The 27,969-nt window shown below is 41.0% G+C and overlaps 1 protein-coding gene across 4 annotated transcripts in view; it reads left to right on the top strand.

Annotated features, from left to right (window-relative positions):
• The window catches only part of LOC117253022 (single-stranded DNA-binding protein 2), a 67,583-nt gene that overhangs the window by 10,040 nt on the left and 29,574 nt on the right, over positions 1–27,969 (top strand). For 2 of the 4 annotated variants that reach the window (XM_033620344.2, XM_078170775.1), the window contains exons 2-4: positions 18,826–18,898; positions 22,688–22,749; positions 23,103–23,187. In XM_033620344.2, coding sequence (XP_033476235.2) covers positions 18,826–18,898; positions 22,688–22,749; positions 23,103–23,187 — 220 coding nt within the window. Of the gene's footprint in view, positions 1–15,603; positions 15,802–18,825; positions 18,899–22,687; positions 22,750–23,102; positions 23,188–25,014; positions 25,115–27,969 lie in introns of those variants that run through there. The other 2 variants (XM_033620343.2, XM_078170776.1) reach the window with 2 other exon arrangements.

The following is a 27,969-nucleotide window of genomic DNA, read 5'->3' as shown; positions in this document are numbered from 1 at the left end:
AGGTCATTCCTACTATTCCTTGGTTTGGCAGAGTCTTGTCAGCACTTCAGTTGTTGTTGTCAGTGTTTTTGCTTGGACAGAGATTTTTTTAAAACAATGCTTGTGTGGACAGGATTTTCTTTTGAGAATGACCCTATTTTAAGAACTGTAAGTGTGGACTAGGCCTTAGTTATTTAGCTTGATTTATGCATGAGTACCCATCAACTAATAAGAGTCATCTTATAACTAAGCGGCAATGTTGGGCTGAAAAATTAAGCCACGTAGAAGTGCCAAAACTGCAGTTCTTTGAATGTCCACTTGAGGCTGGCTCCAGAAGTCAATCCCTGTAGACCCCCATGCTAAAATGCCCAACTTTTAAACAGAAATATACATGTTTACAGCCTGGTACAAAAAACAGTTTTGGTCTTTATAGCTAATTTCAACATCCATGACAACTGTATAGGGGTGAATCTTTATATGAACTCATCCATTTACATTTAATTAAGGCTCAAAGTTATGCATGTTTAAGGGTAGTGCTGCTTGAGTGACAGGCTGTCTATGAGGCATCACTACAGTTGTTGATTCAGATCCACTCCTTGCTACCTTGCTTCAAAATGGCAGACTACAAACTAATGGGTAACGTCATAATAGCTACATCCATTTCTTTATACAGTCTATGCTTGTAATATTAAAATCAGGCGAGAGAGAACATTTTCATTCAATTCATGGAGCTAATGTAAGCAAGGTATAAGAGATAAAATAAACAGGCACCAGCTAGAAATGTAGGGGCCAGACTTCACAAATACTCAATTGTGTTGTCTTTTAGAGCTCATTCACTAAGTCAGCCATCTATTAGGCACTCCCAGCTCAAACTAATGCAGTCTAATACAGCAGCACCACAATAAACACTACCTATATGAAGGTTGCAGTGTTCAATTTTTGTTGTTTTAGAGAGTTGTTTATTCAACTTCGTCGCCATTTTTGATGTTGCACTGTAGTTTGTAGCACATTTAACCCATTAGCTGATCAACAGACAAATAATCTGCAATTATTTTATTTTTTTTTAATTTTATTTTATTTTAATTTATCGGATGTACCCAAAGTGTCAAATTTAAGCCGGCTCAGACTTCTCAAATTCGAGGGTTTGCTGGGCTCTCTGCTTTATATTGTAGTAAATTGGTAAATCGTCTTCCAGCATAATACATACCAGTGTTTTGGCAATTTATAAAGAACTGGGGAATATTTTTGCTACATGTATAACTGCCTCTACACTCACAATCCATTAAGCTCCCCTCTTCCTGTGAAACGCTGGAAATAGACTTTAAAAGAATACAGTAATTAACCTCGTATGATCGCTAAGTGTTGTCATCAAACTCTTAAGTTCCCTCTGTAAACAGGAGTTTAATATTCCGGGCTTTATGGCTGTGTTGCATTCAAGATTTACAGTAATAGCTTGTAGAGAAAGTTGAACAAGGAAAACACTCCTAAAAATCATTGGTGTTCTTTCAGCTGTGAAATTAAACAAACTCCCCATGAGAGGTGACTCAATCTAAACAAATCAAAGCCAATGAAATGGAACTTGAATTAAGAAAGTGATGGATTTGCCCCCGCTTTTATTTGATTTATCCACTTTACATGTTCTGCAAACAAATTCCACTTGTAGAAAAACCTTACTGGCTGAAACCTAATATGTAAATGACAGATTTTTATATAAAGGGCACAACTGGATTTTTGCTCAATTAGTGTGTTGGTAAACAGTGAGCTTCCCATCACGCTCTCTCTCTGTTTCACCCGCTCTCTGATAAGCTGGCATTTCCTGTTATCTCAGCCCTGGGCATTGTTGTCTGCTGTGTGAGACAGTGGAGTCTCTGCACTGCTGACAGAACAAGAACTGTTTCACTTTGTCTGATTGTGCCTGTATCGGGTGGGGGAATGCTTCCTTCTTTATTGTATTGTATTTTCAAGTCTTAGTTGCAGCTGCACTAATTTGCTGTTTTCAAGATGTGAGTGTGGGAGTGTATCCTGCCAGAGCTGCCACCAGTCAGTCTGTATAGTCTGGTGCACACCACCCACTGAACAAACCAAGCACACAGCACATTGATGAATTTATCAATGTTAAGCCACAATCAAGGCGAACAGCTTAGTTTTGTCTTACTACGGACATTCCACTGACACAAAGCAGGAATCGACAAACAGAAAAATACAACTAGAAACGTGAGTGAATGGACGAAAACTAAAATGTTGGAAATAGAGCCTGGGCGATATATCGATATTTGATGTTCCAGGGCTTGTTCCATGTGAGATGTATGTAGTAACCATTGCGAACATCAAGTAAAAATTGTCTCGCCATTTTTTTTAAGCTACTGGCACAAACATCATATGTCAGATAAACTCTCCCACCCATCCAGACCAGGGTGATAGTGTGTGAGGCGAGGCGTTTGTTTTTGTATCTGAAGTGCTCCAGACTACAACCATTTAGTTGCATTTTGCGACCATGGAGCACCAGTGCAACCTGCAAACATTATTGATGTATGAACTAGACAACTGTTAGTTAACATACGTCAACACGTGCGGACGAAGATGAGCAGGGTGCTCCAAAATAAAAACACCAGTGGTTTCACTTTGATTCATTTCTTTATTACAATGCTTTATTTAACTTTATTATAGCAGTACCTTATTTAACTTTATTATAACAATACTTGAACTTTGTAATGACAGTACTTTATTTAACTTTATTACATCAGTAATTTATTTAACTTTATTGCAACAGTACTTTATTTAACTTTATTATAACAATACTTGAACTTTATAATGACAGTACTTTATTTAATTCTATCATAGCAATATTTTATTTGACTTTATTACAACAGTACTTTATTTAACTTAATTATAACAATACTTTATTTAACTTAATTACAACAGTACTTTATTGAACTTTATCAGAACAATACTTAATTCAACTTTATTTTAACTTTATTCTAACTTTGACTTTATTGCAATCGTAATTTGTTTAACTTTATTATAAGTACTTTAACTTTTTTATAACAGTACTTTATTTAAATGTATTGTCACAGTACTCAATTTAACTTTACTGTGACAGTGGTTTATTTAGTAGATTAGTATTTTAATAGTCTACAGTAGTTTAGGGACGATTTCGAAATAACATGATATATATTATGTATAACTATAAAGCCTAAAAATGTCACAGTATTATTTATAGGCCATATTGTCCAGCCTATGTTAGAAACAATTAGGTTTGATAATCAAAAATACATTACCCCACCCCAGCTTCTAACTTATGACAATGTCATGCTTTTATTTGTCTTATGTGATAGTAAACTGAATATCTTTAGGTTTTGCACTACAATGACATGACCTTGTGCTTTAGGAAATCGTGATGGGCATTTTTCACTGTTTTCCTGCATTTTATTGACCAAAAAAATGATCAGCGGATTAATCAATGATGAAAACAATTGTTAGTTACAGCCCTGAAATTGTTTACACCAAAACATGTAGTGAAGTCATACCCATACCTGCTTGGAGATCCTACTTTTCCTCATGATACTGAATGTGAAGCGTAATTGTTTTGTATTTAATGTAACACGAGGCTGTAACCACACATCAGTTCTTTATTATGAGCCCAGATTCAACATTGCATCAACACTTTTAATTATCTTGTTGCAGAAGTGTCTCATCTATATTGTGCTGTACGTTCATTCATTTGCATTTTGCCTCCACAAAGACATTTCAACACTTAGCTCAATTAGAGGATGTGGTTTACACATTATTTACTCATTCACTACATCGTTCACTTTCTGTTCTGTCTGTTAGACTTTGTGCTCTGTCTGTGTGCTGTTTTTCATGAGCAACATATTTGTTGATAACTCAGTCTGGGTGGAGTCTTTTGGAGTCTGTGCTGTCCTTACAGTGAAGGGTGGAGGTTTGCAACTGCAGTTGTGCTTGTGGTCAGAGTATCTTGATAAGTTGGCTGTTATCAGTTTCCATCCTGTTCACCATGTAGCTCGGGTTACTTATTTTTCTCTCTCATAGAGGATCAAGAAAGCAATGGCAGAATCGGCTGTTGTTTATTGCAACATTTTAGTCCTCAGTCGTGCATGGTGGCTGATTGGTCGATGAGTTGATCAGCCTAAATCAAGTTAAGATATGTTGCATCTTGGCTGTGGAGGGTATTTGCCTTTATAAAACTTGTGCATTCCAGTGAATGAGTAGACATAAAAATATAACTCAAGCAAGTGCGTTAATACAAACAACAAAAACTGAGCGTTGTCTTTCATGCACATCTATTAACAATTCATAACTCAAACAGTATTATCTCTGCTGCTTTAATATTTGCCTTTCAAGTGTGTTTTACAGCCTTTATGTTCACCTTGTATTGGACTGTCCCAAGGGTGAGGAGGGGGAGGGGGAGGATTCTGGGATCTTGAGTTAATGAAAGGTAAACACAAGGTTTACACTGAGGTGAGCCAAAGAACGCAGGAGTCTTACTCTCCTTCAGGATATGAGCTTCATTCTTTTGACTCATACTTTTACGCATGACATTTCACCCTTCCACTGGCACATTCCTCCTCTCTGCAGGAGGAACACTTCCCTGAAAGCTGCTTCACTGTTTGCAGCCACATGTATGATTATGTGAACTATGAAAAACTTGTCATCTTAAAGGAATACTTCACCCAAAAAATTATAATTTGTATATCAATTACTTACCTGGTGTGATGTTGAATTTTGAACAGTGCGTCCACGGTGAACAAAGAATCCATAAAAGTTTAAATTATCCAGTCATATATGCTCAGATCTTCCCAAACACGTGCATTTCCACACACACACACTTCCACATTAACAGTCTGAGCAGCATGCACAGGCAAGCATATGTGTTAAACTCTGCTCAATTGAATGCAGGCGTGATACTAATAGGCAGAAGTGTTTTAAATCCTAAGATTTTAGCAGAAATGCACATGTTTGGGAAGTACTGAACATATGACTGAATAAGATTGCACTTGGATTATACTGCAGAAGTTGTATGAGAGTTGTAAATGGAGGTTTTGATATAGTTTTGCTGTTGGTTAACGCAGTCGCCTATGACGTCAATTCATCAAGGATTTTCTGTTTTTGGATTCTTCGTTCACCATAAAGGCATGTGAGAAAAATAAAATTTTCTTCACAAATTTAATGTAACGGTGGTGAGTATATGATTTACAAACAATCATTTCATGCGTGAAGTATTCCTTTAATGTCAGCAGATTGCAGGATGTTCAGTATAGAGCTTCATGTCAGCATCATTATCCCCTGAGTTCAGTTAACTCATGTGACAGCATTTATCAGCCACCTGCGTAATGTCATAGAGATTTTCTTTGCGTGCCTGGTCAACCTCTCACACAGTTCTGAAGTCAGCCAGCTCCAGGCTTCACCGATCTTTGCCAAGCCAGTGTTGGAGCATTCGGGCCTGTCACCCAGCCAATGCTCCACTAAGGGCTTTACTATGTGTTGTGGAAGTGAGAGGGATAAAGGCTACGACAAACATTTGCTCAGCAAAGCAGCGTGTGAGACCATCTCAGTGGAGACAAAACAGGGAACGCGGGCAGATAAAGCGCAGTTTATTTGAGTACGAGTGTCTTTCCTCAGGCTGCCTCCAATGCCGGATTATGATGCGTGTTTTGTTAATCTTCAAAGCTGGAGTGAACTTTTCACTGCTCTTCCCGACTCTTCACTGTGCGCCAAACCTGAAGTATATGCAGAGGCCAGTCAGCGTCAGAGACAATACACTCTATATGAATATCTCAATACAAGTGCTCTGCCTTTAGCAGGGGCCATTAGAGAGGCCTCAGGGGATGCCGCGGAAGGGTAATGGAGAATATAGATTTAACTTGTGACCATCAGCAAAAATACCAATTAGAAATGCATCAGCGAGCAGCCAGCGATAGAACCACAGCACACTGCCAGTTGGGGATTAATTGAAGGCATGTATTTGACTGAGATAGTTGAAGGAGTCTAATGGAAGTCACACTTAAATAATACATCTCAATGTTGATGGTTGTTTTCTTCCAACATAATGAGAGAAACTTTATCTACAAGCAGGTTTTCATGTTATTTGATGCTCTTAAATATTAGGGCTGTGTCAGACGAATGATATCAGTCGAATCAGATACCATTATTTGCTCCTTTTGTTCCATATAGAGTTTGAGAGGTTGAATAAAGTTCAGTGGGACACTGAAGATGACAGACATTCATGTATTATAGAAGACAAGCCCTCCGAGCTAATGGGTGCTAACCATGCTAAGACAGATTGGAAATGTGCACCAACATAACAAAAGCCGGAGACTGTATCATATTAAGTTGCAGTGAGCTGTAAATTCACAACTTCTAAGCAGAAGGTGGAAGATAACGTTATCTTGGAGCCTCATCGGGCCAAGCCTCTCTTCCTCCAGGCAGCTGCCTCCAGACTCACCCTGGGTCTGTGTCTGCAGCTGCCTGTATGGGAGAGCAACATGAAAGCAACGAGTGCTCACTCTGCAGCAAAATCTGGGGACCAAAAAGTCCACAGAAGTACACTACACACTGACTCAGTTTAAAGGAATCTCAGCCATATTAGGGGTCTCTGACTGGTAGTAAAAAACAGTAAAACACAGAACACAAAACCTCTCAAAGCCATAGTAACCAACTAGTTTTGCCTCTATGAATTAAAAGAGGAGAGATTGTCTCATTTACAGACTGCAATTCCCATTTTTTTTTCCCAAGACGTGTTCAGTTCCACTTGTGCTAATCTAGCGTTTATAGGGATGCGTCAGCTTAATACCAGCTCAGTCTCTCTCAGAGATCCTCCCTGATAAAGGTGTGTGACAGCAGCAGGCATGTTCATAATGTTGTCCTTTTCAGTTTCGCTCACAGGCTGCAGCATCACTCCTCTTGTGCTCCGTCCTGACCTCCCTTCGCTGCGCTTCCCAGCTCCTTTCATTAATCATTTACTCTCTCCCTCTTCTGTGTCTCTCTCTCCATCTCTCTTTCTCTACCTCTTTCTCTCTCCCTCTTCTCCTCTCTTCCTCTCTACCCTCCAGTCCTCTTGTTGCTGCTAATCTTTATCTCTTTATCTTACCCTCCATCGCTACATCTTTATCTCTCTGTTGACTGGTAAATTACCTATCTTTGTCCTTCCCTCAATACTATCAGTGTGTGTCATTGCCTTTGCATTCCATAATCTTCCTCTTTTCTGGCTTTTTCCTCTTTCAAACCCGTGTGTGTGAGTTTTACTGTATCCATGTTTGTGCTTGCAGAAGAGTTAAAAGAAAAGCTCAAACAAAGCGTCTACTGTATGCAGCTCACAGCACTTTCAAACAATGAATCCACTCACACCTCACTGTCTAACTCCCCTCTACAGATTCATTAAAACTATCTTTTTGCCTAATGAAAATGCATCAGGGATTAGTCCACTGGAACTTGATTTTCCACATAAAGCGATTTGACCGTGATCTTGTCGATGTACCTTTCCCAGACAAGGTGTGTGCATAAATAGCCTTGTTTTGAAGATGCTCCTCACTGTATAAAGGCTCCATAATCCCCATGGTTGTTTGGGCTGTTGTTTTTTTTTTCTCTGTTGTTTTCCTGAAGCCCTGCGTATAGGATGAATTATTCAGCATTGTAATGGGTCTATATTTGTCGTTGTTTATCTTGCCTCAGTGCCCCTGCCACCCTCATCGCTGCCCTACCACCATCTCTCTCCCAGCTTTCACTTGTCTGTCTGTCTGTCTGTCTGTCTGTCTGTCTGGCGAGCGCAGCCCCCTCTACCCGCAGAGGATGCTCCACTTTAATGAATGAAGTGAAGTCATTTAGCAAGGCTCTTAATGGCACATAAAGCCCCGCTGCTAGGCTTGATTAATCAGGGAAAGTGTTTGGCTGTCACACACAGGGCTGTCCTCAGCAGGGGCAGCAGCTTGATCGCTGCGCTCTCTTTTATGGCGGGGTCCCTCTCTATTCTCGCCAGAGCTGTCTGGAGCCCGAGCTGCCAACGCTCTCCTCATCCACAGGTGGCATCTGTTTGATGGTGGGCTTTTTGGAGGCTTGATTGCAGAGCGGGAGTCTGCTTGGCTTGGCTGTAGACTGGGCGTGATGGTGATGATAATGTTGATGATTCTACATCTGAGTCAAAGACAGGTGTCTGGGATTTGTATTGCTCTTGTGGCCCGCGGCTCTGTGTTGAGGTTCGGAGTTATGAGAGGACAGTGCTGTTAGTGGGCAAGGATACAAACAAAGGAGTAAACAACTTTCAACTACAGATCTTTACTGCTGCTGCGTGCAGGAGATTCAGTCTCATCATATGATTATTATAAAGGGGGCACAAAATAACAGGAATACCTTAGAACACATAGCCCAGCAGTGTAATGCATATATGGTAATGCTAAAACAATAGAGCTAGAACAATGAATCAGCCAGGTGAATATGCAGCCGATTATCTTATCGCAGATGTGTCTGTGTATTTGTATGTCAGCAGATAATTCACAAGAAATTGCAGCACAGCATTATCAAAATAAGTTTGAGGTAATTTCAAACCATTGCATGTTTTGTTTGGCAGAGGGCACATAAAAGTTGATTTTTACACTTAAAATGTCAGTGTTAGTGTTTTGTTGTCACGATTCTTAAAGGGACAGTTCACCCCAAAATCAAAAATACATATTTCCCTCTTCTTGTTGTGCTGTTTATCAGTGTAGACTGTTTTGGTGTGAGTTGCAGAGTGTTGGAGATATTAGCTGTAGAGAAGTCTGCCTTCTCTCTAATATAATGGAACTAAATTGCACTCAGCTTTGGATGCTCAAAGTAAAGTGCCAAAAAATACATGTGAAAAATTTACCAGCAATATGTCTTTCCAGAAATCATGACCCGGTTACTCAAAATAATCCACAGAGCTTGTTGTGAGCAGTTTCATGTAGGAACTATTTTTTTCTACTAAAGTACACCCACCAACTGTATCAAAGTGCTGAAGGAAGTGTGCATCTACAGCTAGCTCACTTAGCACCACTGAGCTAGCTAACATTACAGCTCAGCCGAAGAGGAAGCGAATTTGCAATTACTAGGATAGTGAAGGAATGGCCCTCCTTACTCTGCCTCCTGTTGGCTTACCCTGACATTCTTACCCTAACCTTAACCTTTCCTACTCGTCTTGCCCAAACCCAACCTGTCCAACCAACAAAGGCAGCAAGTGCTAGCCAATCTTCGGGAGCATAGGACGGGCCATTCCTTCTCTATCCTAGAATACGCGCATTTGTGAGGAGGATGCCATTAATGTTCAAGTCTTGCACTGTCACAAGCATGAGCCTCTTGTCCATAACTAGTTGCACACTTCCTTCTGCACTGTGAAACAGTTGGCTGGTGTAGTTTGGTAGAAAGAAAATGGTTCCTACATGAAACTGTCCACAACAAGGTCTGTGCATCATCTGGAGTATTTCAGGAAAGAGACATTGTTGTCAGATTTTCAAATGTATTGTTTTGGCACTTTGAGCGCCACGAGCCAAGTGCCATCTAGTTCCATTATATGTGAGAGAAGGCAGACATCTCTACGGCCGATCTCTCCAGCACTCAGCAACTCACACCAAGACAGTGTAGACTGATAAATGGCACTGCAGATAGGGGGAAAAAATCTTCTATTTTGGGTTGAACTGTCCCTTCAAAAAATGAAAATAAGATCAAGAGGCATCGAGACTCTTCATTTATATTATGTTAAAAAAAATACTACTGGCTGTATAACAATATCTGATTTTTTTTATCAGCCTCAGAAATCAAGGTTTCAGATCAAGGCTTTAGAACATCTGACTTTATAGTACTTACATTGAAAGCCTTAAAACTGACTTGTTTCAATGCTGACGGCCCTTATAAAACTGATGCATGTTGCTAAGTGGAAATCAACTTGGCTCAGTTTTGAACTGGCTGCCTTTGTACTTGCGGTTACTGCTGTCACTGTCTGTATTGCATCAGTCCTATATGCTGCAAAGTTATGTAACATGGCAAGAAAAGTATCTCAAAAATCATGGCAACACACACCAAACAAGCTGCATTAACAAAGAGGCACAGGTAGATTCTCACAAACACTGAATGAAAGACATACTGTGGGATATTTGATTAACAACAAGACAAAATACATTGAAAATGATGCTGTAAGGAAACTTCATGAGCTTTACCAAACTGGAGTTTATTGCAGGTCTAATTTATTGTAAGATATTATTGCTATTGTGTCCATGGGGAATTTAAAGGAGTCACTTTATTTCACCTTATTGCTTTATTATTCTGTAAAGTGTTCCATTCGCTTGAAAGCAAAGTGCTTCAAAGACACTATAGCTCTCAGTGCATACTTCACAGTGTCACTTCCACTAACATTATTCTTTGCTGTGAACACACACAGCAGAGATTTAAGACGGCAATTTAGTCTTTTGTAGTAGGTAAGCATATCCAGGAGATAATTACAGTATTTCAACTTCCTGACTGCGACTTAGTTCAATCTAGGATTACTTTTCCATTGTTGTTACGTCTCGCACAGAACCCATTGAAATTCATTTATAAAAATATAATGAAATCCAGTGCATACTCAGCGGCATGGTACGCCTATGTATCTTTTATTATGTCTTTTCTTTATGTTGTGTTTTCAGCACAGCGTGCAGTCATTTGCTCTTTCTCTTAGAGAATGGTAGGAATCAGGTCTTCTTTAGCCGGGCTGTTTTCATTGCAGGGTTTTGTGTTAATTTGCAGAAGGAGGTCACAGCAGGGTGCTTGGCTAACTGAGACACCGCTCAGTGAGAATCCTCAACATTAGAATATGAAAGTTTACAGATCTCACGAGTATTCATCTTGGGGCTCATCCGCTAGCACCCATCACCTCCATCCTCCCCATCTGCCTTTTTTTTCTCCCTGTGTCTCTAATCCCCCTTCTTCACTCTCGTCTCTTCACCAAAACCTTTCATCTCTCTCTGCTACGCTCCCGTCACCCCATCACTCTCTTTCTCTCATTTTCTCTCTCTTTCTGTAATTTTCAACGGAATTGGATAGGGGGATATGTTTTACTCTGTTGGCTGTTTGTTCTTATATTTCGTTCATTTGTCTATCAGAAATCACTTGTCAAATTTTACCAAAATAGGAGAATAACATGTATTTTACACTTTTGTTAAATACAGGAACTCTGTGTTTAACACGCTCTGCTGAACAAGTGTTCAACCTGTGCTTGACCTGTTCATAAGAGACATCACAAGTTAATCCCTGGTTAACACTGAGACTTCAGTCTGCAGCTGTTGTTCAATGGACATGACTGCTTAACTTGAAAACTGCACTCTCTGTTTTTTTTTCAGACTTTATAATAATAGTTAACAGTATCCCCATAAATGCCAATTTACCAGTCACTGTGTCTGATGGCACGTTAGCTCTTTCTACACAGAGATCTGTAGGGCCACTACAAAGTAACCCTACATGCCACCTTTGCTTTTTTAACCAGATCCAAATGACGGCGGCATCATTTCACTCCAGTGTGTGATTATAGACTGCATGCCGGCATTGTCGAATCAAAAGAGGCACAACGGGCATGACATGTTACACAACAGTGTCAGTCTCTAGTGTGACATAACATATGCGTAGGTAGTGCTTATGAACAATAACAATGGTAAAACATGGAAAAACAAACATTTAGTGTCCCTGTTATATGGCGTCTCATCTTGTCCTTTGCTCAGAGGGTAGTAACTCCCGAATCTCATTGTTTACCAATTTGCAGACATTTACGGCTGCTCTTCTTATTTTAGATGTTAGCTGCTAACTGCTAACATCTACTTTTTAAATCTCTCACAGTGGGTCACACGTCAAAATGTCACACCCGACCTGCCAGCTGTCCTGTTTATACAGAGACTGTTTAACCATAGTTACAACCTCCCATGGCAGCTTAAAGGCGAGACCACTTTGTCCACCCATTCTGCCATGGCACCTTACATACAGCATGGCAAGGCTGCCAAACGGTGTGATATTCCCACCTTGAACAGGCAGTGTAAAAGGGGTTAGTATAACACGTGTCACTGAAAGGCATATAATAGGCTTAATTGGGGCACTACTTCTTAGAAAGCAATAATGCTCTAGTTTTAAAACTTGGAGGAATCACCTTGCTGTGCAGTGAGATTTACAGTACCCTCACGATGTATGATTTAAATGGAACATTTTCATATTTGATAACTTCATACAGAAAATAAAGTCACAAAGTCATATCTATATACATACCTGTATCGTCATATGACATCACGTCATGTAACTGCTCTAAAATTTGACTTGAAGCCGTTATAATCAACAATTTTTATATTAGTAATGATTGTGATATGATAGAAGTCATAGTTATAAATCCACAAAGAATTATAATCCGACGCAGTAAATCTTTTATCATATTTAAACCCTTGTTTTGGTTTTCTAGGCTGCAACTTGACTGTTTTAGTTCAGTCTCAATGCTTCTATTAGTGTCATTTCCAGGCAGTTGTTTTTCCAATGAAAACAGCTCTAAAAACCCATTATACCCTACCTGCCTAGCACCAATAGACAGACAAAGACAGTGGTATGCTGATGAAAAGGAAAATGGAGTATATAGCGGCTGAAGAGCCGGATATTTCCCTCAGGAGTTGGTGGAGAACAAAACAGAGCTAAAAGAAGTTACATTCATCAGGTGGCCATAAACAAAACTTTAAGTGAATGCTGATGTTAATAAGTGTCCGACAGTTGTGTGAACTAGCCACTGTTTGCTTACAAGTTCTCCATATCAACTTTTTAATCTGTTAATGTTTGGTTTTCAGCTTGTTGCGCTGCCCCCAAGTGGCCAGAAAAGCAGGTCTAGATATCATGTAATTTGACATGCAACATTTAACCCCACTCAGCGCACTCTGTGAAGTTTACAATGTGTCATAATTACTAAGTACCAAAAGGGATAAGACAACTTTCTCTGACTGGATCGCTCTCTTGACTGCGGCTGAGGAGACGGTTTGTATTCATCACTTCCTGTGGGCAGAGACGATTTCCTGCCACTGCCCACACCCAACACCAGAATTTAATTTGGGCAAAGAAGGCAGATGGATAACATCTTACTTAGATGGGGTGAGACGCTGCTGTCTCAACTGTGGATAAGACAGTGCATCTTTACAGCTTAAACAGAAACATATCTGCAGCTATAAAAGAAAAGCTGTGACACACCAGACAGTTTCACTTAAAATGCATCATGGGAGCAAGGTATCACTGGTTTATCGTAATTGTCACACGTCTGAAGCAGTGACTTGTGTGTATCACCGGTGGGGATGTTTACAGGCAACAATGTCTTTAGGATTTTATTACTTTTCAAATAGGTGTTATTAGGCTATGTCAGCACAGCGGCAAGTCTTGTAAATATGTCAATTAACATGGCGATTTAGATCAGAGGTATAATCACTTTTCCATTTCATCTTTAACAAGGGTGAAATAATCTGGAGCTAATCTATAACAGGCAAATCCAATCAGTGAAGCCATTGTCTGTTGTCATTTGAAGCTCCGCCAGACTTTGATCGCCATGGCAGTAAATTGATTAGCAGTGATCTACTGGTCCCTCCTAAATGCTGATTTGGGAAAAATTGGTTCAGGTCTTTGTCGTAAGCTGAGGTTGTGGTTGAGCTCCGAGCTACTCTCATCTTCCTGCACTGCTCTCTGTACAGCTCAGTAAGAGAGCAACATAGACGCTGGGCGCTGTTTCTGCCTGCTGCCGTCATTAAGCTCGCTGGCTGTCTGGTCTTCTGCAGACTCACAGGAGCAGTCAGGGTGGGTTTGGTTGCAAATATGAATTTAATTAAATGTGACTCACAGAAGACAAAACTGCTTCAGTTTGAAGGAGAAAAGAGTCAGGTGTGGATCTTAAAGTCTCACTCTGCCCCACCTTCTCCACTTCTGTCCACTCACTTGTCCTGCCTTTGCATTTGTACACCCCCCTACACACACACACACACACACACACACACACACACACACACACACAGCATGTACGGGGGGAGAAGAAACAAAGTGGGAGGCACCTGATCACTTCAATCATCCTGGTTGTGATTAATGTAAAGTGGTTCTTATTTACAACTCAAATTTCCAGGGTAGATGTGCAGGTATTAAAAAAAATATCTTCAATTTTCTGGTCTGTGTCCGACAGCAAGGGCAAACACCAAAAGAGCTTTAATGTGAAGCGACTAATACGGAGTCAGGAACCATTAGAAATGCATTGGCTCCCTCAGTTTGAGCACTTTTTTACCTAAAATCCTAACGCAAAGATTATTTAAAGTGACAGTTTATTTAATGACAAGAGAGTCTTTGTAATGCTTCCACTTTATTGTGTCAGATGTAGAGGATTCTTAACCTTGAACAGTCCACCGTGCTCTAATCCTCAAACCTTATCTCCGCTCTTTATTTTGACTTGTCAGTCAATCGAGTTCCACATAGTTGGGTGCTTTTTTTTTATATATAAATATCAGCGGGAGGCTCAGCTGAACAAGTTGTAAGTGAACAATGAGAGAGCAGCGTGAGAGGGTTTTGTGTTTTCAAAGCCTATCACTCGTCTTTGAGGAAATTAGTAGTTTGAGTTAAAGTTCAATAGATATTGAACACTAACAAAGTGGCGTCTTCTGCTGCTTTGCTGTCTGCTTATCAGCCCCGTTTCAGCTCTGCCTTCTGTTGGCGTGTTACATAAATAAGTTATAAATTTAATAAATAAGTAGAAGTCTGATTTATGTATGTATTTCCGCAGGCGTCGGCGCATTAAAACCATTGTGTTTAAGGTCAGGAGCATTGAATGAATCAGATCCTTCATTTTTTCCCCTGCCTTTCATGTTTTCTACGAAACTTGCATTAACCTGCATACCTTTGACACCCTGTAATGTTTCTCTTCCTTTCATCGGATCACCTTTCCCCCCCAGCGCCGCCCTCATGCCTTCACCTTTACCAGGTTTCCTCACTTTCTTTGACCCTTTCTCTATATCAGGGCCAAAGGTCACATCTTACAGCTCCTGTGGAATCAATCATAGGTCAGACCTTTCAGTCTGCCTCCAAGGCAGCTACTGAGGGAGCCTGTGTTTTTATGTGGTAATGGGTAGCTGACTGGATACAGGCCAACGCATGCTGAGGACACACTTTCATTTCTTTGGTTTATCCCCACTGACACAATGAATTAATTCGCACAGTCCGTCAGGCTCGTCGTCATCGCTGTGAACGTATTCACCGCAGCGACGTGAGATCTTTCAGTATTAATAAACAGATCTGTACTGACGCTGCTGTGGCTGATGTTAGGGTTCACAGGGGAGAGTGACACATTTAGACAGGTTGACAGGAAAACGATGCAGCACAGAGCGACTCGACGAGTTTGTACCTGGGAATGTTCAGAGCTGTACAGTGCCTTGAAAAAAAAAATGGCTGCATCTTTTATTCATGTTCTGTTGTCGAGGTGTCAAGAGTTTTGTCAAGCCTCTCACTGTTCCGTTAACCTTGTCCCTGTGAAACATTCTGTCTCTATCTCTTTGGTTAAACATTACTGCCAGGCCACGGGGAGAACGGAGAGAGAGGGGAAGGGATGGAAAAGGGGAGGCGAGCATGGTGAGGAAGAGCTTCTGCTGCTTCCCTTCATCCTTTCATCATTAAACAAACATGGCCTCTTACCAAAAGGAGTGCAAGAAGAAAGCAGAGCCATCAAGACAGTAAGAGGAGGAGGAGGAAGAGGGGAGACTGAGGATGAAAGTGATGAAGAGGAGAGATGGAAATGGAGGAGAGGGGTTTTGGAGGAGACGGAGTACCTGTGTGCAGAGCAGAAAGGTGTGCAGTCCATCATCCTCAGACAGGCAGACAGGGCTGTCTGGGGAGTTTATTTTTACCTCGATATGGAGGTGTGTGGATCGGCTACAGCAGCCTGGTAGCACCTTTCAGTGGAGGCTCTAGGACAGCTGCTGTCTCAGTGTGACCATCTTTCACACCTGACAATATACAATCATACACACGTGACACAAACACACACAGACACGCCAAAGTCTTGTGCTGTGTCATGCTTCAACTTAAGGTTTTTATATTGTCTGTCTTATCTATCTGTACATCAGAATGCAGAACGATTAGTCATGTAACCAGTTAGTCAAATAACATATTGATCTTCATCAGCTAATCATGTCAGTAATTTTTCATGCATAAATGCCAAGCATGCATTAATTACCATTTCTCAAATGTTACCAACAATCTGCTTAGGTAACACACTTGAGGTTCCATTTTACCTCAGTGCACTGACCTCTAACTGAGGTTTTGTTTTTTTGTTTTTTTTTTTATGTGGCTAAATATTTATATACAGTGCATCTCAGGAATATGAAAACACTTGAGAATACCACCAGTCTTGCCCTTAATCTGTTAAATATGATTTAAGGGGAACTGTGAATACAAAGGTATAATATGCAGAGTTGTCAGTTACTTTATATGAACACACTCGCCAGCGAAAGTGAAAGTAAAAGCCACACCAGATAATCTCTTGGATGTTTCTTGAGTTTTTTCTGCCCTCAGATGCCTGCTGCTTACAGTCTGGCAGCTGGTCACTACCTTTTTAAAAAGCCGGACCTCACCTGAGCGCTGTGGGGGGTACACGTCTATAAAATACAGGCAGGGTCTCTGCAGAAAAATACACTGTCACACACTTTCAGGGCGTTGTAATTGACAAACTGAGAAGGATTTCTTTTGTATGAGTCTAATTGTTTTTTAGAAATATCCTGCGTGACATATCTTTAAGCACAAATGTACTCATTGCTCCCTTTGATAAAGGGACAGTTCACCCCAAAACCAAAATACATACTTTTCCTCTCATTTTTGGTGCTATCTATAAATCTAGATAGTTTTGGTGTGAGTTGTAGTAAGAGTGTTGGAGATATTGGCCATAGAGATGTCTGCCTTCTCTCAAATTTAATGGAGTTAAATGGCACTCAGCTTGTGGTGCTGTGGTGCCAAAAAAGTACACATGAAAACAAAAGAGCAGTGTCTCTCTCCAGAGATCATACAGACACTACTACAGATAATCCACAGACTAGGGCTGTACCAACACAGAATTATGTCAATCGAATCAGTCGACTACCAGTATTCAATGAAACGTTTTTTTCTCATAAAGTGTTAAAGTTTGAATGGGGTTCAGCGATATGTTCATTGTGACAGCGGCATTCACTTAATATAGTAAACAAGCTAAATGAAGTTGGATAGGAAGTTTGCAGCAACATTTTTTCGCCGACAAAAGCCAGAGACTGTCGTATTAAGTTGCTGTGAGCTGTAAATTCACTGCCTCTAAGCAGAAGAGAGAGATAATGTTATCTCAGAGCCTTACGGTGCAAAGTCTCTCCTCCTCAGTCCTGCTGCATCATGTCAAGTCAAGAGTGCTCACTTAGCAAAATCTGGGGACCAAACTGTCACCAGAAATACATTGCACATCACACTGACTAGCAAAAAACAATAACGACTGTTTGACTTGAAACAATCTCATCATTTGAGGGGTCTGTGATTGATGATTTGAATCTCCGACTTTCAAGGGGCAGGCCTACTACAGATCTTGTTGTGAGCAGTTTCATGTAAGAACTATTTTCTTTCTACTGAATTACACCCGCCACCTGTATCACCGTGCAGAAGGAAGCATGTATCTACTGCTAGCTCACCGTGCACCACTGAGCGAGTTAACGTTACAGCTCAGCCGAGGAGGACACCATTAATGTTTACATCTCGCTTGGAGAGTGTAGGTCGGTAGAAAGAAAATAGTTCCTACAGTAAGATGCGATTTCTCCAGCCCTCGGCTGCTCACACCAAAACAATCTAGATTGATAAGTGGCACATTTTGATTTTGGGATGACCTGTCCCTTTAAATCCACTACAAACCTCTCCTTCCTTATGTGCAGTGACCATATGTTGTTACACTAGACCTCCTGACCAACTCTACAGGGTGCTGTTAGGAGTCAGTGTGATCTGCTATTGATCTTCTGTGGATCAATGTTTATCTTGTATTTATAGACCTGGTAGATCATCACTGCTCCCCCTCTTCTCTAAGTTGCTGTTAGTACCAGCACAGACACACTGGGAGGAGAATTGATTAACAAATCAAGCCTGTAATTAATTCTTACTGTGATCAAAGCCTTGGGAGGAAGTCTGCGGAGAGCCCGAGGCACGAGGGTGAGGTGTTTTACAGTGCAATCCCTACCGAGCATACTCTTATCAACACGCTGTTTGTTCTTCAAACAGGTGGGTTTTAGGTTTAGCATAACGTCGGGCGAATTTCAAATGTCTTTAAAGGGTGCCCTGACTGTTGTTTGGCATTGGGGAGATGATTAGTGCTCCTAAGCTGGTGTGTGTCTTTAGGTTTCTCATGAGATTTGTAACGGACTGTGACGCCCTCACACATCACTGCGCGTTGCATCTCGGAGCTGCTTGGCAATCTGTATCCATGCGTAGGCTCCTTCATCTTTATTTTTAGGCAATCCTGGGAGAAACTCCCTCCTAAATATGGATTTATCTTAAATACGGAGTGGGAAGTATAATTGTCTTAGCTCCCAAAGCAGTTGTTTTCTGGCCCCAAAGTTAGAACTTAAAACTTAAAGATGCTCAAACTTAGGGATACATGAGGTGGATCTTCAGGGGATTTCAAATGCTTAGTTTTTTCTGAACTGTCTATCTCTTACTGTACATATGTTGCCTCTGCTCCTTATGATGTTCAATTTTGTCATATTTCTGAGCTGTTTTTTTTACTCTGCTAACATCTGTTGTTTACTGTTTGGATCTTGAAGAACAAACTGACCCATTTCCTCCCACTGTGTTCTCTATCTCTCCGTGCAGGTTAGCTCTGTATGTGTACGAGTACCTGCTGCATGTAGGAGCACAGAAGTCAGCACAGACCTTCCTCTCAGAGGTAAGCCTCAAAAACTGGTGTACATATTTGTGAGAGTACAGCACATGTACTTTATGTGTCCACTCTGAAAGGTGGTCTGACCCTAATACAACATGTCCAGTAAGTGTAGCAGCTAATTGAATTAGTCTGGCCTCACAGTGCTGAGCCAACAGGTTAGCAGGAGCAGCAGACGGGCTTTTTAACATTAGTGTTGCATTTAGTGGGACTGGAGCCGGAGCGTGGGGAGAGTTACGATCCTCGGCCTGCCGCTGACGTCTTCGACTGACATCATTCACTGATCCGCTCTGCGGCCCCGTCTCAGTCGATCTCTTTCAATTTCACTCTCGTCCTCTCTTATTCCCCCACCTTCTCTTTGTGATCCATCCCCTGTCTTTTTGATCTACCTCTCCACTGCTGTTCCTGCGAAGCGAGCTTGTCCTCACTTTAATTCTGCAGAGGTAAAAAGGTGACGGGGTGAAAAGGAGGTCAGCTGATTCCGGTGCTTTGCTGTAAATGACGGTAAATTACAATGTAGGAGACAGCGGCTGGAGGCTGGTTGTACATTGGCCAGAGGAAGAGGAGAACAAAGAGAGGGGGATGGAAAAGGTTACATCATCAGCTGGCACCAATTCTCATCACTCTGATTTGTTCATGTGCATACACACACACACATACCGTGGACTCTCCCTGACACCCTTTCCTCTCTGCCGTATCACTTGCTCTTTCTTCGGCAGATGTGGCAGATGAATGGGATAGGCGGCGTCGCATTCAAGTGTGGGAACGCATTAGCTAAGAGTGCAACAAGTATAAACACAGCCACTTGTATCCAATACACATGGCCGTGCACGCATGAGCATGCATACACACACACAGGGTAAACATTACCCTATAATGTAGCTCTCGCTGGAGTGGTAGTGGTGGTGGAGTGAAACACAGTTTTAAAGGCCTGTTATCCACTTTTTATCATCCACATCTGTTTACAGTGTATCCTCAGGCTCAGGAAACAAGAGCCCAGAAAGACAAGTCACGAATCAGACCCAAATACCTCGACGTAAAAAATAAGGCTTTCCCAAGCAATGAGAGCAGCCCCTGCAACACGCAGCCTACATCTGCCAGTAATCACGCTAAAGGCATCTCGCTGTAACATGGTGAAGGTAAATGAACAAACCTCCCGGGAGCGCAGACCACAAGAAGACAGGATATGCGGGCGCAGTCAATGCTATTTTCTTTCCAGATGAAAGGGGGAATAAAGGAGCACGCTAAAAAGTGTCCTGACCCGAACTGTCTGCAGACGTGTTTGGACTGAGCCACAGCCAATTAAATGTGAGAAATGAAGGATGTCATGCCCATGCTGCATCTTTTGTGCCATGTGAGCAACGATGAGGGGGTAAATCCTTCTTTGTCACAGTGTGTATGGAAACTGCTGGCCGCCTATAATGTTTCAAGTTAACTGATGTCTTTACTAGAACTGCTAACTTGGACTGAAAGCATGTGGCATAAACAAAGAGAGGCAGTTCCTGACCCAACAAGAAAAAACTTCAAAGCAAGACATTCCTTCTAAAAGTCACTGTGTCTGATGTGCAGCTGAGGTCAGGACGGTCTGATTTGAAGTGATTCAGTTGTTCCTGTTATTTTAGAGCTTGTTCACTCCACTAGCAGAGCAGGTGGTACAATAGTCGTATTCTTTCACCCATATGAAACATTTCAGTTCATGAAGACGATCATGAGGTCATTCTTAAAAGTGATGTAAGTGTGTTTATGGAGAGGTGAGGCAGACTAAACAATGGCGTCATAGTGTGATAGGAGAAGCCCGACTGCTGCCCACAGCTGCTGCTCAAACTGTGTGCTGCTCAAACTGTGTGCTTTCTTCTGTGCTTTGTCACGTCAGTTGACACTGTCTGCAAACATAAATCATCCCCACTGTGGGTGATGTCAGCAGCGCTCATGTTAGTCACTAACCTTGACGGAGGGCGTCAAAATGCTTCAATTGAAGTGTTTGTCAGATGAAACGGTCTTCTCCCACACCTTTCACTGGAACACAGTGGTGGAATTAACCATTTGCTAAGCCCCGCCCCCATTAGGTGCTGTTGCAACATCTGCCTGTCTTTCTGTTCTGGCACGGCACATTATGCAATGATAACAGTGGCAGATGTATCACTTGGAATTCATTGTAATTTTGAAAGCAATAGGTCCTTGATTTCAGACGACCAGTGCGTGTCATGCACAACAATCTTACTGTAGATGTGAATTTTATTGTATGTATTTTTTTTGTGTGTCTTTTTGTTCCTTTGCTGTATGTGTCTATTAGACCAAAGTAGCTTCTCATTTCTAGCCAGCAATCATTCATTTTTTCCAGCTAAAATTACAACTGTGCCAAGCAGATTTCTATCAGAAGAGGGAGCAAATCTATGTATCCAGCGTCCTCTGTTCCCAGCTCTATATCCTCTGGATATGGCACATTAAAGAGACCTTTTAAAGAGTTATATGTTGTCTCCCAAGGTCAAGTGTTTAATGTATGTTGTCCGGGGTCAATATGTTGAAATCACTCACCCACAGCTTATAGCCTACACACAGTGGCTGGATGGATTTTTTTTTTTAACTATTCAAGCAGCAGTTGTTTGTTTTGTTTTGTTCTGATTTTTCATTTGAACTGCAAAAATAGCTCCTATTAATCTCCTACAATGTTGGTTTACATCAAGAGACTCGTGCTCAAAACTCAACACAAGGCTAGAGTTGGCCCTTGGGAACGCAGGACCCTGGGAACATAGAGGATAGAGGATAGTTAGTGCAGTATGCTAATGTTAGTTTCAGGAGTTGGTCAGACTCCTCAATTCCCTATTTGGCTGCTTAACTTACATGCAGCACTTGGACAGGTAAGACAGAGGTTAGATCTATGCTTTATTGTTGGTATTTTTAAAACAGTATGTTCCCTTTTTAACATTGCAAGAGAAAAAACATTGAATATGAGGACCAACTATCTAAGATAAAGAGTTTGCTTGGGGTTTCTGGGGTGTAAACTCCAGATCCTATATAGCAGGACAGAGCTGCTAATGTTACCCTGAACTCTGATAGCATCCAGGACCCCTTAATACTATGCAGCTTGTTGTGAGAAGGGCTTTATTAACACAACCTGTAACCCCCCAAAAAATCATTTATGAATTGCCCCCGGCCTTTAAAGTGACACAGGGTTAGGTATAACAGGTGAGAAGGTGGTCAGAATTTGAGCATCTCATTGTCCAGTGTGTCCGTTCAGAACAATATAAACAGCTCTTTATTCAGTTGTGACTTGGACACACATTAGGAAGAAAGGAAGGAAGGAAGGAATGGAGGAAGGAAAAATGAGTAAAGTAATACAGGGTAGAAAGCCACTGTAAGGACGGCCAGACAGAAGCAAAGTGAATGAAACACTGGAAGCAGAAGGACAGACACTGTGGTAGATGACTAGGCTGAAGGGTGTGTGGGTTATACAAAGGTTTGATTGGGCTCCTCAGGCTGGTACATGTTCCTGACCTCAGACTCTGCATATCCCCTGGCTCTTACACACACACACACACACACACACACACACACACACACACACACTTGTGAATAAACGGGCTTTCAAGCACAGATAGATTCACTTATCCACTTATGATTCCATGGCATGAGAATCATAATATAATTACATAATGGCATGTGTTATAAGAATTCCCTTGCACCCTCTCCAGCCATGTAAAGCAGGTAATTCAGATGTCGGGCATGTTTTCATACTTAACGTGTTTCTGAAGCATCTCTCTCTGACTCTGTCTCTCTCTGTCTGTCTGTCTGCAGATCCGATGGGAGAAGAACATCACATTAGGAGAACCTCCGGGGTTCCTCCATTCATGGTGGTGGTGAGTGTTTTTATGTCTAATGATTCAAGTTACGTTCCTCCTCATGCTGTTTTTCTCCATTCCATCATTGACAATATTAATTAAAATGAGTGTTCTCCCTCCTTTCTCTCCTGTTTTAATTTATCTCCATCTCATTAATTGTCCCCGAAAGCTCTTCCTCAGGTTGCTGTTTGCTAATTGTAACGCGCTCTCCTAAAGTTGTGTACTCCGATGATGATAATAGAATTGCACTTATTGCCTCGATGCTGGATTACCCTGCCTGCAAAATGGACTATTATTTTTATCTGTCAGGCTTTAATGTTTCTGTTTTTGCCATCACGCTTCTCTCTGACTGTCTCTCTTGTGTGTCGCAGTGTTTTCTGGGACCTGTACTGTGCGGCTCCAGAGAGAAGAGACACATGTGAACACTCGAGTGAAGCCAAGGCCTTCCATGACTATGTGAGTCTGCACTGATGCAGCTTTCTCTGTTCTCCCTGGCTTAATGTCACTGTCCGATTAACACCATATTATATGGAAAACCGCAAGTGTTAGATATTATGTAAATAAATCAACAATTATTTTTATTATTAAATGAATAATACTGTGTAGAAGCAGCTGAAACAGTTCCAACACATAATTATAAAGCTTTGTTTGTTGTACTGAGTTTGGTTGTTGGCTACATAAATAGCTCTGCCCTGTTTGTCTTGATTGATGAAGACTTTGTGATAATAAGAAGCAGTGTTGAAATAAGATGATCTTTAGGAAAAATGGCTTTGCAAATAATGATTTTTTTCTCTCAAGTGAATGCTTTACGCTTCTGTAAAAAGCTACTGCTTAAATGAAATAAAAAATAACCTGCAGTAAAGTGTCGTTATGAAAAGAAGCAGGATACGATATAATTAGATAATGTTAGAATCTAAAAAAATATATCAAAACTGTCTATATTTATTTAAATATTAATTTCATAACATCTTTTTATTTATTTAATATCGAACACTTTGGTGTCCACATAGGAGATATCTTTAAACTGGTGTTAAAATGTGAAAGTAAGAACCTAAGACTGATTAATTGAATTTACATTACATAATAGGGCTGGGCAGTCCATCGATATTATATCGGTGATATGAGATTAGATATCGGCTTAGATTTTAGATATTGTAAGTGTTGTCTTTTCCCGGTTTTAAAGGCTGTATTACAGCAAACTGACTTAAGTTTCTGAACTCACCAGACTTTCCTAGCTGTTATATTATTTGCCTTTACCCACTTAGTCATTATATCCACATTACTGATTAGTGTTATCAAAAATCTCATTGTGTAAATATTTTGCAAGAGTACCTACAATATTGTCGCTATATTGAAAGTATTTGTCAAAAAATATTGTGATACGTGATTTCATCCACATTGTTCAGCCCTGTTACTCACTTTGAAAAATTTGGCTTACTAGTTTAGATCATGGAAAGATCCATATAGACGATTGTAACGTGAATGAGTGGCTTGCTTGCTGCTGTTTTTTGATTACAATAATAACATCTAAAAGCGCAAAAAAATTACGGCTTAGGATTTGGATTCAACAGTCTTCATCAGTTTCTCACATCAAAGCCCAGAACAACATACTTAACACTGTTTGCTTATCGTGCGGCTGCAACTTGTCTTAACAACCCTGTAAAATAGTTTTATCTCCTTATGAATCTCATTTCATCTGAAGTGGTGTTTAATTGAGTGCCTGGTGTGATGTTCAAAGCATGTGATAACAAAGCGTGGAGAACATAATGCTTAATGATCGCAGTACCTGCGACATGAATCCGGCACATGCACATATCCTGCCATAGTATTGTGAGCACATTGCGCTGAGGAGCAGACCGGGCAGGCAGACAGTGGCCCGTGTGGTGGAAACATTGTTTATTGCTGTGTTTTCTCAGTGTGGCTCCATTTCACTGCTGTAATTCCCGCACATCAAGGCATCGGTTTATTCAGTCATGCGCCGTCCAGTAACCGGAATTCAGCGAGCAGTGCCAGGGCTCTTGAAGTTTTAGATTAGCTGGTGACTAAGAGAGAGGAAGTGCGGCTCTCCTCGTGGGAAGCTGCGACGTGGAGGAGGAGGAGGACAGGGAGGTGTGGAGGGGTCTTCTCCTCTGCTTTTTATGTTGTTGTTTTCCCACTAAGTCTGACTCATCAGATTTGTCTGTACTGTGGTTTATTGAGATGTATTGTTGGAAGTGCACAGGTCAGGGGTTTCTGCCTACCCCAGCAGGATCGTCCCTCCTCTTCTCTCCACTCCTCTCCTCTCCCCTCCTCTCTCTCTCTCTCTGGTTCTGCCCCTCTTTTCGTTTTAGGCTCGCAATCCTGCAGAACCGGTGGGGGCTCTCTCCTCTTTTATCTTCTGACAGTAGGTGTATGTGCTTGTGTAAACGTGTGCGCATACGCAGGTGATGCTGCTGATGCCGGCGATGATGATCAGGGTGATGAATAGGCACTCCAAGGACGAGGCAGCTATGTGATGATGTCATCCTGGCTGCTAGGAAGGGAGCTGGAGGGCAGCACGACCTCAGCCCTGGGAGACAGACAGACAGAGAAGACAGAGGGGGAGAAAAACAGGGGAGAGAGAATGAGTCAAAAAAGCGGGACAAACTGTCCAAAAAGAGGAGACATTTCTTCTTTAAATTATCAATTCATCTTTTCGCAGCACCTAAAAACCAAACACATTTAGAGTGATTCGATCCAATTGTGTTCAAGATGACAACAACAATATCTTGTTGTGTCTTTTTATCTGATCAGAATCAGCTCAGCTCAGGAATCACTCAGAACCTGTCTTAACGTCATTAGCGGAGGCCACCAGCAACATCTTATTCTTACATTTCCTGCAGGGATGTAATCAGAGAATTATAATTAGACCAATTGTAATTAGACCAAGGTCACTTTCAATCAACTGTTCCAATGCTGCGCTGCTTCTCAGATCCAATCAGAGGTACTACTCACATATCTGCCGCTCAATTAAAGCAAAATGAGGGGACAACCGCGGTGGCCGTCGTTGGAAAAAGTAGCACGCCTTAATTTGATGTTGGTGTCTCTCTCTCAGTCTCCTGACTTTGAGGCTGATGGAGATTTTAATCAGACATTTTGATGGTAATTATTTTCAGATAGCTAATTACTGAGTGAAGTCCTAATTAATGCTGGGGAGATGTAGGAGCTCGTTCACATCGTCTTTGGGTCCCTTCCTTTTGATAATTGATGGGATTGTGACAAGGCTTTTGACTTGATTTGCACGATTATCCCAGTTTGAACTACCTACTGTAGATACAATTGGCTTTGAGTAAATCTGATTTAAAGGAATTGTCTTAACAGAGTGTTTCTGCTCTGCCTGGTTACATGTGCATGATGCTTTGCATGCGGCTGTAGGTCTGCATAATAATCAAGATATAGAACTGCAATATGGCTAAGTGCAATTTCCATTTGCAGGAGCTGCAATTTTATGATGAATGTGTCCCAACCTACCATTATAAATGAAGCATTGTGGTGCTACAGAGATGCTCCGGCCTGCAAAACATATTCCAGACTTAAGGCAAAAGGCTTGTTTGGACCAGACTTTGCAGTGAAAATGAAATGCAAAAAATACTATTCCTACAAAAATTACAATGCATATCACAATATCCATCCAAAATAATTGCAATATAGCTTTGCATATCATGCAGCTCTGTGCTGCTGTGTGCAGCATGTCTTAATCATATCACCAGACTCGAGTGCGCGAGGATGGTCTTCCAGGACATTAATCCAGCAATCCATTGTTAAAAGGGAAAGAAAGAAAAGACTTATGAACACAGTGAAGAGAGATGCAATGTTATTGATTTCCATCCTCAGACGATGCTTTTCAGGCATCAGAAAGGCCGTTTACAGTTCTGTTAAGTGCTTTGTAAATTGTGTTCTTTATACTAAATGAGCGGTTTCCATTTGCGAGGGGCCATGAAGTCATAAAAACAAGTTATTTTTAAATTCTTATGCTTGGCCCGGAAATCGCCTTATTAGAGACAAATGTCAGCTGCTGGTGCTTTTCTGTCTTTGAAGAAGAAGTCATTAGTCCATGCGGGTCATTTCAGGCTCGTCCTGAAAGAGTCATTAGTGTGAAAGTTGAAAGGTAACAGCTGTCATTCAGCTGTAACATCTTCCAGCAAATACTCCACATCATGCAATATTTCAAGGTCTAATAATAATAATAATAATTGTAAATAAATGGAGATTAATATGAAGGTAATCTTCTGTTTTGAACTGTGTGTTTTCTCTTGCGACACCAAACTTTTGTCCCACCTAATTTCTGTGATCTTTAACAAAATACGGTCAAATTAAAGCGGAGCAGGAAAGAATCGAGCCAGCATGAAATTGCTTGTAAGACTGGTGGAAACAATATTGAGCATATTAGCTGCATTTCGTCTGCTACATTATGACATTTAGACCTTTTAAAATGTTTGCTGTACTGAAAAACACTCTATTTAATTGAAATACAAACATTTCCATATAAGTTGTGTTGAGTGCAGTGGTGCGTGGTTGTGTATTTGTGTGTGGCACTGTGAGTTTGCACAATAATTATCCAGTCACACTCTACATGTTTAAACTTCAAACCCTCAGTGGATTATTCTCGCAAACGTTGGGAGAGATAGATGTTGGCGAGGGAGACTGGTGGTAGAAAGGCTGATGAGTTAGAAAAATTTGGGGGAGTTTGGGAGAGCTGATGAAAAAAAACACTCAGAAAGATATCTCACTCCTGATTTGAGGAGATTATCAGTGTCCGACACTTGTACTGGTTGTGCTGTGCAGCCTCCAGATAAGAATGTGCTTATTAACTGAAGCAAGTCGTTGGTTTAAAAAAAAAAAAAGACATGAGTCCAACAGCATGAATTGTGGGTTTTTGTATAAAAAGTGATTATTGTGGATGAAAACATGCTGTGAAGTGAAATTAGCAGGTGGTTGTGAAAGTCTTTTGTAATGGCCTCAACATGTACAGTTAATATCACACTGGACTTCTTGCTTAATATGTTTTTCTCAAAAACTGCACATGTGCAGAATCAGCTTGGCATGCAGCCTCTCAGGATGGCAGGCAAAGATGGGCATTAAATTTGAAAAACTGCAATGCAGACACACAGAAAGACAGACTGGCTGATGGATATTTTGACTCATAAAAATACCACAAAATTTTGAGAAATGTGCTGACACCAAGGCTAAAGCAAAAATATATAGTTCACCTTATTTTTT

This window comes from Epinephelus lanceolatus, chromosome 9, assembly GCF_041903045.1.
Source record: "Epinephelus lanceolatus isolate andai-2023 chromosome 9, ASM4190304v1, whole genome shotgun sequence".
NCBI lineage: Eukaryota > Metazoa > Chordata > Actinopteri > Perciformes > Serranidae > Epinephelus > Epinephelus lanceolatus.
This window is presented reverse-complemented; position numbering and strand designations above follow the sequence as displayed.